The sequence below is a fragment of the Chaetodon auriga genome, chromosome 13, assembly GCF_051107435.1.
Source record: "Chaetodon auriga isolate fChaAug3 chromosome 13, fChaAug3.hap1, whole genome shotgun sequence".
In the NCBI taxonomy this organism is placed as follows: Eukaryota; Metazoa; Chordata; class Actinopteri; order Chaetodontiformes; family Chaetodontidae; genus Chaetodon; species Chaetodon auriga.
Genome location: NC_135086.1, coordinates 6,612,991 through 6,625,412, shown reverse-complemented (window position 1 = coordinate 6,625,412; position 12,422 = coordinate 6,612,991). Strand labels below are relative to the sequence as shown.

Genomic DNA, 12,422 nt, shown 5'->3' with positions numbered 1-12,422 from the left:
ATAAAGGCAAGATTACTGAAGCGTAAGACCTGGAATGAGAAAGACCCAAATTCAGTGAACTCGGGTAACTGAAGTTCCTTGAAAGCCCCGCTTCTTAGCTCAATTTAGGAACGCTGCTCTTTCCCCTTCAGATTAAAAAAAAAAAAGCAGTAAAATAAGGGTCAATTTTTGCAGCTCTAGAAATCATCCGTGTCTTAATCCACTGGTGGGAAGTCTCTCTGTGCAGGCTGCTCGGAGCACAGCTTTACAATCAAAGCCAATTTCAAACCCTGAAAGACTATATGTGTGAACTTAAAAAAGAGACAAAATTAAGCTCACTGCTTTCCTTGAGGTTCTGCGTCTTCCTGTGCACCTCTCCTTCCTCTGTCCTTTCATTATTTCTCCCTCCTCTCGCCTCCGTCTCTCTTGCCCCGGCTCTATTTCCTCCGTCTTTCTTCCTTTCTTTCTCGCTCACATTCTCTCTTTCTTCCGCAGCCTCCCTCTCAGCGGCTTTCTTTCACCGTGAGTTGACAGAGTATTGAAGTTTCAGACAAACCCTCTAATGCAGGATTAAAGATATCATGGAAGGATTAGCTCTCTCCCTTCACTTCCCCTCCCTCCCACTCCCTCTCTCTCCTCATTTTCTACCACCCCTCTCTATTTCACTCCATTCTTTCTCCCAATAATGCCTTCTCTCTTATCCTTTCTCTACCCCTGCAATTTCTCTCTGATTTCCCATCTTTCCCTCTCCATCTCTTTCTCCCTCCACTCGACTCCTTTCAACGTGATCTTGCCCTGATAAAAGCAGCTGCATCCCACCAAATACAACCACTTAACACTCCCCCACCTTTTGTCCAAATCAGCCAGTCACTGCATAATCAGGGCTTTGCATTTTCTGGTTGAATCTGAGCGCATGGCATGAGCCTTTGCGTGTCAATGTGCAGCTAATGCTTGTGACATTTGCATCAACCAGAAATACTGAGTAAAATCAGCACAATCGGAGCATAAATATGCATCAGCATTTTTTTCTGAAGAATGAAGATGTTACATGCAAATGGATGCTTAAACATTGGGAAAGTGAGCTAAATCTAGACAGCCTGTTTTTTGCCTGCTGTTGATCTTACATATTATGTCTTGTTGAAACCCAGCAAGGCAACATTTCAACGCACTGCTGCAGTAATTGACCATTCGCTAAGTCCCGACCCCGTTAGTTACTGGTACTGTCAAGTTTTCCGCTCTCGCTCGGCATGTCTGCAGTTTACATCGATGACAATAAAATACTTTGGGAAAAAATAGATCATTGATTGAGGTAGACAAATCCAGCTTTTGCCACCTGAAATGGCAGATTTTATCAACAGTTTCTCGATAGCTATATAAGCTAGTGTTAGCCTAGCTCCATGAGTTGGTTGAAAACACCATCCCCAGCTGCAGCTTACACGTTTTGAAATGAGAAGTCTGTAAAGGTGGCCTTAAACGTGCACTTGATGACTACATATATAATGTTTTGCAAAAAAAAAAACAAAAAAACAGACGCTTACGTATTTGTTTGTAACCCCTGAAATTAAGTTAGCAGGCCTAGTTTAGTTCAAGCTAGCTAGTTAATGATGTGCCCGTAAGTAACGCTGGTTAGCTGGACATGCTAATGATTGCAGCTTACATTTGAGCAGATAAACTTGATCCTTCCACATTAGCTTCAGCGTTTTTGGTGTTGGAAGGGACACAAAGACAACAGCCTCCACACTAAATGCTTATGGCTCTTACTACAGCCCCACAAACGATGCAGCATGTGGAGAAATCCAAAGCTTGGCAGACGACGCCTGGTTACAGCTGCTTTGCTATGATTTGATGATGACTGTTTGGGGGACGGGTTTAGGAAATGGTCAATTAGAAAATTAACAGCTGTCCAATGCGGTCTGCATGCCTGCCTTCCTCGTCCATCGTGCCAACCAGTAATGTGTCCTCCTGCCCTCCAGGGGGTGCCATGTCTGGGATGGAGCCCACAGTAGACACAGTGGCGGTGCCGCCTGTCCCTACCTACTGGTACTATGTGTTGGCAGGAGCTGGTGCCCTCTTGCTGCTGGTCACTGTGACCGTGGCGGTGATACTTTGCTGCCATCGGTACCACTGGGCGACCAAGAAGACCAGCGGTAGTCATCATCATCATTCAGTGATGTACCACAACAGCCAGCATCCAAATCAGCAAGGTCACCAAAACTGCTACCAGAACCAAAACCTCAGCTATAATCTGATGCACAGCCCCAACCAAAACCACCTGTACCCAGGTACTGGGCAGAGCCTCGAACCCATGCTCACCATCAGACTGGAGAAAGACGACAGCTATGACTCCCAGTGTTGAGAACAGCCGGACTACGTGTGAATGATATGATTTCATTAGAATGCTTTGTTCAAATACAGTGATCAAAGGGGCGTGAAAACTCCCTGAAATGAATGATCAACAGCAGCATAATCGCCACTCTTCACTGATGAGAATCTACATGGAAGAGACACTGCCTGCTGCTGATGACTGATCTAATTAACTGATCAGGATGCACCTTTGCTAAACTTCCTCGTTGGCTGGAAGTGGCAGAGCGAACTCCTGACATTAAACTTTACTCCCCTCAGCGGGGAGAGCAGATGAAAGAACTTTTTGCCAATTCTGATGGCTGACGCGAGCCGGAGAAGAAGTGCATATTTTCCTCCCCTGTAAGGATATGTCTGTGTGCCCTGCTCTGATCTGCAGCTTGGACACTGCCTGCCTCCAAATACCCCATCTGACAGAGAGGGGATTTACACACAGGTACAGGGAGATAGAAGTCGCAATCTGTGCTGCATAAAGAAGAGAAGGCTATTTCTTTGGGTCTGAATGAAGCTGCTGTTTACTTGTCCACTAGCCTTTGAGAGACCGAGAGTGACAGAGACAGATTAAGAACAGAAAAGGAAGAGGCGTAGGAAGAATTAGTGCTGCCCGTCCAGCCGTGACAGATAGACAGCTACCCGGCCGCCGTGGCTGGCTCCTTTGGTCTGTGAACTGGGGAGGAATCAGCGTTGTGCTGTTTGCTGTCGGGTTTACACGAGGGAAAGATAGGATGAGACAGCTCACATGGCATCCTGCAGACGGAGAAGCAAACACACTCCCGGCATCAAAACACACAAAGGCTCAAAAGTCTCACACGCACATGCACGGAAACTTTTCACCGGCCGATAATTGAGTCTCACGTGTTACTCTGATTTTTTATTTTTTTTTTCATTACATCCTGATATGCCTTTTTGAAAATGTGCTTTAAAACGATTACCTCTTCACCTCCGGAACGAGGTAGTGCCTCAGTGTCAAGTTAGAGTATGAATGGACTCTACAGATGTTTCTTTGCCTGGATCTCATGGATAATCCAATGCCTGTGTCTGTTAATGTTCAAGCTAAACATCTTTGTATGACCTGCACACGTTAGACTGGGTGAATGAAACCAATCTAAAAACATATGTATTTACTAAAGCTGCAGTTGTACTTTTCTTTGAAGTCTGTGCAAGTTAAAATCTTTACATCTGCTGAACCTTTTCATGTGTTGAATGATGACAGAATGTTTTGCGTATCAGCCTGGGAACCTGAAAACGTGGCCCTCTGGCTATGAGAATTGTCAGTTTTGCTTCTATTTGACAGGTGAGACCAAACATATGCTGTGAGAAAGAGCGTCTTACGTATGAGGCCTTTTAGAAAACCGCTGATCCAGGATCACCGGTCAGTCCCTTTGATCATGTCAGTCAGCGTGACCTGTCAGATACGACTGATTCCAGTGCAGCATTACTGTCACACAGCTGTCTTGGTGGTTTCCTACTCGCCTGTTTAACTGTATGTGTGTTAGTATTCACTTCTTTTCATATTTTCTCATGAGTTCAGATGAGTTTGCATAGAAATTTACCAGATGGGTGTGACATGATGCATTTTTGAAGTGGGGTTACGCGTTATTTTGCAATGTTGAGAGTAACATTTGCACTTTTCTGCTTCTTAACAATCATTTATTGAAGGCTCTGATGATTTTCTGATCATCTCTTACATCTACTGTGAATCTTAATATAAAAATAAGTTGAGCAATGTACTGGTTGTGAATTAAATGCCATTTTTTTCTTTGTGATCTCATGTTACAGTGGGCCTACATGTGCTTTAGATGTATAATAGTTACACGGTGTTTATTTTTGATACTCACTGACTGTTGTTTGAAGGCAGCAGTCATGCTGATCGTGTTCACTGAGATGATCTTAATCACTTTTCTTGACTTTTTGAAGCCATTTTGCAACAGCAAATGTCTCATTTAAGCATCCAGCTTCAAGCTTCAATCAGACAGGGATGCGAAAGCAAATCAATATGTCATGAGAAAATTATTCAGATGATGTAAAAACAAAAGAATATCTATTAATTTGCCTGGTTTCGCTATGAGAAGCCCAGATTGAGCTTCTATTCAGATCCACGCCTGTGAGATTGGGCGCACCACCGTGATGCTTCTCGTGTTGTGTGCTACCCCCCCACATCATTTTGTTCATGCCCAAATCCCCCCAGCCTTTTTATCAAAACCTGCTTGTTCCTATTCTACTCCTTCCCTTCATCACAAATCCTTCCAGTAAAAAACACAGGAGAGAAAATGAGAGGCAGAAATGGAGGAGAGCAAAATCTCTCAGAGGAGAAGGGCCCATTAAGCGAGGCCCCTTTCCCTCCAAAGAATGCGCCCAGAGATGGAGAAAGATGAAAGAAGAGGGAAAAAAAAAACTGCTCTCTATACTTTCTAAAGATAGATTTTTCTCTTACTCCAAGAGGAGGGCTAACAGGGAGGCAGGTTGGGGTTTGGATTGAAGGAGGGAGAGAAGTGAAGGAGGAGGGCAGGTTGTTTCAAACACAAAAGCAGATGAAAGAAGTCTTTTGGCAGAATAGACAGTGTGATGGAGACACACATTACAAGCAGGGCGCTCGCTGTCTAACAAACACAAACCCGTGTTAGCAAAGAGTCCGGATTTCCAACGAATTCAGCCATTTAAATCATTGTTTCATGCATGTTTAAAATCCACTCTGCAGCCTGACTTATTTCACCAAACTGCGGCTCGTAAAGTGCGGTTTTGTGCTTTAGTCAACAAGTATTCTACTTTTCCGTGCTCGCGTATCCATCCCCTCTCCCTTCCATTTCAATCGACTCATGTATGATTTACACATTATATGACGCATTGTAGCAGCCTCGTGCTGTAACCCAATCAATGCGGGTCCGAAATTCAAATAGAGGAATGATATATGACTGTATTTATGTTGTGCTGCCAGTGCACTTTTCTTTTTTCCTTCTCCCACTCTGTCAAACTTTCTGCAAGATTTGGAAAATGTGCTGGCGTCTTTTCATGCGGCGCTTTTAAATCAACCTTCCCTCACTTCCCGCTCCCTTCTCCATCACAGACTACTTTGAAGCCCTTTAATATTTCTAATTAGTTAATGGAGCTGATTGGATTCATAAAACCCTGCAGTAAGCACTTCTAGCCCTCAGGCCATCTCTGTTTTTTTTTCTTTCTGCCTCCTCCTCTGTTTCCTGGAGAAATATTACGAGTGAAAGCACTCTAACAGGTCCTCAGGCCCCCAGTGGAACAGCGTATGGTGCCAAAGAGCCATCCATGTCTTTGCCTGTATGAAAAAAGCCCCTTTTTATTCTTCTCTTTGCTAATTGGACAGTGGAGATAAAATGGGGCTACGGGGAGTTTTAATCTCCTTTCAGATCCGCATGATGATTCTTCTCAGGATCCTAGCCTGAGGGCGTTAAGCCAGGATCATTAGAAAGTGTTCAACAGTCGTCCAAAGAGCGTCCGAGTTTTTTCATCATGCTTCTTTTGCCGTCTCTGCGTTAGTGATTTAATGTTTTGTCGAGGCCTTTGGTGGTTTCAGTTGACTGTGAGAAAGGAGACTGTAGAGTCTGGAGGGTCTGTTGTGAGATCGTACATTTACACAATCAGCAGACAGAAGGGACGACTGATTAGATGCTTTCATGTGCATGTATGATAGTCTTACATGAAGGGTACGTTTCAGGAAAAAATGTTGAATTTACAGTGTGACTACTGGGATCAGCCATGTTTAGGTATCCATTGTTTCAGGTCTTACTGCCTGCTGTTGTTTTGTTTTGTAGGATGGGTAAGACTTCTGCAGCCTCACTCTGGAGTTTGCATGCTTTGGGATGTCTGTCTGGTCGGTCAGATATTTTCACCTGTTTGCTCCCACTTTTCACTTTTCGCCCTCAGTTTTCAGTGATGTCAAATCACACGTTTTAGGGGTAAAGTACAACCACATGTTGAGTTTATGGAAAATCTACTTTGATGATGTCGTTTTTATCAAAGCGCTGTTGTTGTTGTTGTTGTTGTTGTTGTTGTTGTTTGATCTCTTTAATACTTTCATTCTTTTTATTAATCAGAAGGATTTTCTTTCCTGATCCTTCTGAAACGCGGCCGAAGCAAGGGATGAATCTGAATGACCTTTAAATCAAACTGTGACTAGTTTAGACTGAACAAAAGCAGCCTTGAGGTGGGAAACTTAGCTTAAACGTTCATCCCTGGCTTCAGCCACACCGCTGTTTTATTTACTGTGCACTTTCTCTGCCTCTGTGAAGGAAAGACCCTCGACTTTATGATTGTCTTTTTTGACTTGCGCTGGATGTCACTGTCATGCACTTCAAGCAAATTAAGTATTGAACAACAGAGAAACATGCAAAGCCAACAGAGGCACCGATACTCGCAATCAAATAATTAAATAAGCGAATTCTGCACAGTGGAGCTCACTCCATTCAGCATCTGACTTGTAGGTCGATGAAATATTTGAATTGAAACTGAGTTGAGTTCATTTCTCTTGTTTGTTCTTTGATGGGGTTTGGAAGTCAATTTTGGGTCAGTTTTAAACAAAACATTTGACGAGTCTTTAATTTCAAGGAAGTGACCTCATATTTCATCCGCGTGCATATACCTCTGTGTCGCAGACAGCCAGGATTTATTTAAGACTTTTAATCTCTCACTGCTATTTACAGACCGAAGAGTGTTGGAAGTTCGTAAAGGCTGATTTTAGAAGGTATAACCTGGATGTTAAAATTGTCTCATAGAAAAATGACCTTATCTAACTGAGGAAATGAGGCTCTGTATCTTTTTTCATATCTACTAAATTAGTTTTTCACCTCTTGTCTTTTGAATATCTAATCCAGTTTCACTTCATAATGTGTTTTTGGTTCCTTTGCCTCAGCAATAAATGATTATCAGCTGCCCAGATATTGCTCTTTTTTTCTGAGGACTGTAATATCAATTTCCTTGAATAAAACTGAACTGAAGCAGAATTGAGCTTCCAAACCCTTCAAAGCCTTGCACTTCGGCCTGCCTCAGAAATATAATGTGGTATTTTAGCTTGTTGAATTTCATGGTCTTGGAATAAAAAGAAAATATATTGTGGGGAATGTGAAGGTAATAAAAGTGATATTTTTCTATGAAACTGTTTTGTGTGTCTTTTTTTTCCCACAGTTCCCCTTCTCTGACTCTCTCCTCTCTGTCTGTCTTCTCATTCTCACATCTCTTGAATCTCTGTTTTCATTTCTAAGCAGATGATGCTTATCACATAATGAAACTGCTGGCTTTATGCAGGCAGTCTGGGTGAATCGTTTAGGAACCCCGGATGCTATTGTCTCTTGATAGACTGAGCACACAACAAAACGGAGGTTAAATCCCCGTTAAATCGAAGATCTGTCGCCTGATCTCTTCAGAAAGTTTAAACACAATCACTCTTCGAGCTGTTTGTGTAGTTTGATTTCCATCTACAAATGCAGCTTGTGTGCTGACAACACAAGAGATGGAGTGATGCTATCGCAGCGTGTCGAGGACCGGGCGGCTGAGATTTATACTGTTGTTCTCTCTGTCGTCCTAACAGAGCCCAGGCCCATGGATTTCGGAAAAGATCCTGTTTTCAACCACAAGCCACCCATCGATGGAGGTGAGGTTTGAATCCTCCTCTTTGGCTCTCCTCTCCTCTCCGCCTGAGGCTATACTGGCTGTTTTACAAGTCTCCCCCAAAAGAGTAGTGAAATAGCTCTTTAAGCAGAGGCATGCTTGTGGCTCTTCGTTTTACTTGTGGTTCCACAAGAAGAAAGCCTGTGGCAACAGTGACAGACAATCTCTGGTGTGTGTGTGTGTGTGTGGTGTGTATAGACAGGGGCAGAGTGTGTGTGAGAGCTTTCAAAAGTGTGTGTGTCAGTGTGTGCATGCGGGCATGGAAGTGTGTGTTTCCTCTCCTCCTCTTTCATATTCTGTGGCAGACAAAGTGAGACAGACAGCTTCCTCCTGGGCACTTAGAAAACATCTGTCTGTTACAATCACGGTTTGCTTCCTGTGTGTGTGTGTGTGTGTGTGTGTGTGTGTGTGTGTGTGCGTGTGTGTGTGTGTGTGTGTGTGTGTGAACAGTATGAATGTGTGGCCACATGCATGTGCTACTATCCCTTGTTTATCCCAGCCCCTTGACAGATACAAGAAGAGTACTCAGCCTTTTCCTCACTAAACAAGTCTGTTTACTTCTTCCCTGTGTGTGTGTGTGTGTGTGTGTGTGTGTGTGTGTGCTCTTCCATTAAACACTCTAAATGCAGTACTTAATTGAGGATTGGCTTGTTCATGTGTATACATTCATTAAGTGTATTAGCATGATTGCTTGTGCCAACTAGATGTGCACACTTCAGCTCTTTCACAGCACACACAAAGCACACTGGAGAGCACCTTTAAAGTAATTTCATTTCATGAAGTTTTCCCATTTTTGAAGTCAATAACAACTGGGGCTGTGGTTAACAGAATTAGCCATAATGTGGCACGTTTGCCTCTGATGCAGTTAAATGAATTTCCCTAACAGGAGACTGTGAGTTTTGAAAGAGCCGAGAATACATTTCTTCTCTTTGCATGAAAAACTAAATCTGTAAGCAAATAAAATGCACCTTTGCCCAGATCAATATACTCAAACATATGGCCACGGGCTTATTTTGGCTAATGTTAGCTTACTGCATATTGCTATAGCAAAATAGGCCACTGGTATTGGATGGTTCTTTAACAGGAGCATTCTGTAATTACATATAAAACTTAAAAAAAAAAAAAATTCCTCTTTTCTCACCAGGGTATGTCTTCCCAGGGTGGCCGTCCTCCTTCTCCACCCCGTCCTCCTCTGATGTGGACCCCCCGTCCGTCACCCTGGTGTCAGAGAAAGACAAGGACAACGCCTGGCTGTACACGCTGGACCCCATCCTGCTGACCATCATCGTGATGAGCTCTCTGGGCGTCCTGCTGGGGGCGGTTTGTGCAGGACTGCTCCTCTACTGCACGTGCTCCTACAGCGGGCTTTCGTCACGCTCCTCCACGACGCTGGAGAACTACAACTTTGAGCTGTACGACGGGATTAAGCATAAAGTGAAGATAAACCAGCAGAGGTGCTGCTCGGAGGCATGAGGAGGACTCTGGAGAACGATGGGGAGCGACGCGTCCCGCCATCCCCTGCTACAGTCATTTTGTTCTCGGCTTGGACAAAGAAAACACGAAGCACTATCCGTTATTTCAATCCCCAGTGTCCCCTACCTAATATCCTGCTCTGATGTCTAAAGGGGGAACATTCAACCCAGAGTTTCCCCACCTACGTGCTATGAGGCCTAAACTGGGGGAACACCTGACCCCAGTCTCCCCTACCCACAGTACCATATCTCCTCCGCCTGCAGGAGAGAGCCTGCTCGATTCTAAAAGCCTGTGAATGAATGAAGGAATGAATAAATGAATATGAATGACAGATCTATCATAGAATATAACCCACCAGCCACTGGAATGAAGCTAGAGAGGAGACGGACAACAGCACCCATGACAATCTGGACGTTTGGACCATAAATGACAGCACAGTCTTGGGTGTTGGGTTAAAATCTTGGATTCTTAATGAAGAGGAGAATTTCATTAACATGTACCCATGACTGGCACTCCGCAGAAGGGCATTTGTCCTCATTAACTTGAATTTGAATGTGGCCAATAGAGACGGCATGCAGAAATGAAAAAGTCTCGGCTTCTGACTGTTCGTGAAGGCTTCAGCACCAGTGGACCATTTAACGTGGGTACTTTTGACTGAAATCAACACATATCAAGCGAATGCCTATCCCCCCCCTAAAGAAGTTTAAAAAGATATCAACTCAAATGAATCTAGATTTCTAAAGGCGATGAAGGAAAAGAGGATGAAAAAGGACCTTTTCTTTTTGTTCTGAAAGTTTTAGGTATGAGTTCTGTGAGTTTCAGACGTCCATTAGCCCGCCATGTGGCGCTCGCTCGCTCCTTTGTCTGCCCTCGGTCTGCGCTTTGTGAAACCAGTGGCATAGAAGAGTAATGGTGACTGTTTTTGTTTTGTTTTAGACTCGTGTCTACTTGGGAAAAAAAAAAAAAAAAAGGTAAAGAAAAGCCAGCTTCAGTTCGTAGCCGCCCTGTAGAGCTCTTACGCCATTTTTAGACTTTCTTTAGCGTTGTGTTGGACTCCATGGTCTTAACTGTTACTTCAGTCCTTTTCTATTTTGGCACATTTTCCATTACAGATTATCAGTCTTTACGAAGAGTAGAGGAAAGTTAAAGGAAGATGAAGGACAGAAAATCAGAGGTTTATCTAAATCTAACATGCTGTTATGGAGTCGTGCTTTAGATTCAATATTCTAGGGTTTGTCTTTGGTATATATCTATATTTTTTTGCTTTTCAGACTGTATGGTGCCCAAATGATGGACAGACACTGTGTGAACAAAATGTCAGTGATTGTTTTATTGCAACCTATGGATTGCCAAAGAGCTGCGTATGTGCACAGGGGGTCCGAACAAGTGTTAAAAGAGGCCGGTTGGTGGACGGACAGCGAGCGATGCGTCCTCCTGCCTCTTGTCCACCGGCCTTAGCGTCGCCCCCTGAATGAGGGACGCTCAAAAACGGAAGGAGGAGGAACGACTAAAGGAGGAGAACGGAAATCATACCGTCGACTTTCTTGGACACACAATCGAGCCTTAAGCTAACTACAGTATACGCTGTATCGGAGGACAGCCATCGAGGAGGGCCAGTGCTGCTGGAGAGACTGATGAACGGGAGGAGACACGCATGCACGCACACGCACACACACACACACACACACACACACACACACACACACACACACACAGAAAGATAGACAGGAAGAAAGAGAGAGAGGACGAGAAAAAATCTGGTTATGTTTACACGCAGGAGAAGAAGAAGTCCGAGCATCAAAACTAAAACTAGCTTCTACCTCACTCTGAAAAGCCTGGTGAGGCGACCGGACCTACAGACATACTCAGCTTTTGCAGCTGTTTCATATGAGTTACATTCACATGCCACATTTTGGTTTCAGCTAAATACGTTTCGGTGGAACCTTAAAGGCACCCAGTGGAGGAGTTTAAATTATTAGGAAAAAGAGGTTTTGTTTTATGAGGAAGGAAACATTTGGGACTTCAAAGATGCACACAGTGAGTTTGAATGAGGACCACTGAATGTAAACATTACTTTGTATGTTTACAGGAAAACTCCAGGGTCCCTTTAATGCCCCCCAGAATGCTTTTTTATCAACATATCGTCAAAATGCTGAACATATCTGCAGCTTTTTTTTTCTAAAATATGTACACTTGTGGCAACTAAAGCATCATTTGAGTTTTTATGGCTATGGTTAGACAGCTTAAAGGTTTGTGCGAGGTTGCGGTCGTAGTTAAGAAAATGAAAAAATAGCGAACTAGCTGCACATGAATAGAAATCATGAGAGCCTGATGCATTATGGGTACATTTTGAAAGGCAACATAAAACATGGCAGCAGACAGTAACCTGACATTTCTTTTCCAAGCATTTGAACTCAACGATCTGCAGCGCGCAGACTTGTTCGAGCTGTGGTCGGGAACATTTAATTAACTTGTCAACACGGTCAATCAAAGTCTAAAAAAGATCCGTATGAAAAGGTTCACCTGAACAACAGCAGCGCGTCGGCAGGTGGTTCTCCGCTTGTAAACATATCCAATGAGATGCTCAGCTGACAGGTGGAGAGGACAGGCAGCCAGTGAGATCAACAAAACATGACATGAGACTGTCAGCGGGACAGGAGGACGGTGAGAGAGACACAACACAGAAGTGAAAACAAAGAGACGAGGGAGCAGAAGGCAGACGGGGAGGACGAGTCAGCCACTCAGAAATCTTAAAAAATGTAATTGGAGGATCAGACCTGTTCTCTCTCGCTCTGCTCGGCTGCAGCAGATGAAGGTCAATCCCAGAAAGTCCTCGTTGTTATTCTCTGAATCTGTCAAATATCCAGGTCAACCTGTTGTCTTCTGGGGGGTAAATTTAAAGAGCAAAAGAGAGGAAAGAAACACTTGTTGTATCTTCGCCTGGAGCCCCCGTCCTCTCGCTTCTCGTCTTTCTC

At 43.8% G+C, this 12,422-nt stretch overlaps 1 protein-coding gene across 4 annotated transcripts in view; it reads left to right on the top strand.

Moving 5' to 3' along the window:
- Positions 1-10,400, top strand: part of LOC143330182 (neuropilin-2-like) — an 88,436-nt gene extending 78,036 nt beyond the window's left edge. For 2 of the 4 annotated variants that reach the window (XM_076746493.1, XM_076746497.1), the window contains 2 exons: positions 7,895-7,957; positions 9,119-10,400. In XM_076746493.1, the coding sequence (XP_076602608.1) occupies positions 7,895-7,957; positions 9,119-9,447 (392 nt within the window). In that variant the 3' untranslated portion in view covers positions 9,448-10,400. Of the gene's footprint in view, positions 1-1,952; positions 2,451-7,894; positions 7,958-9,118 lie in introns of those variants that run through there. The other 2 variants (XM_076746496.1, XM_076746494.1) reach the window with 2 other exon arrangements.
- Positions 10,401-12,422: the final 2,022 nt, after the last annotated feature.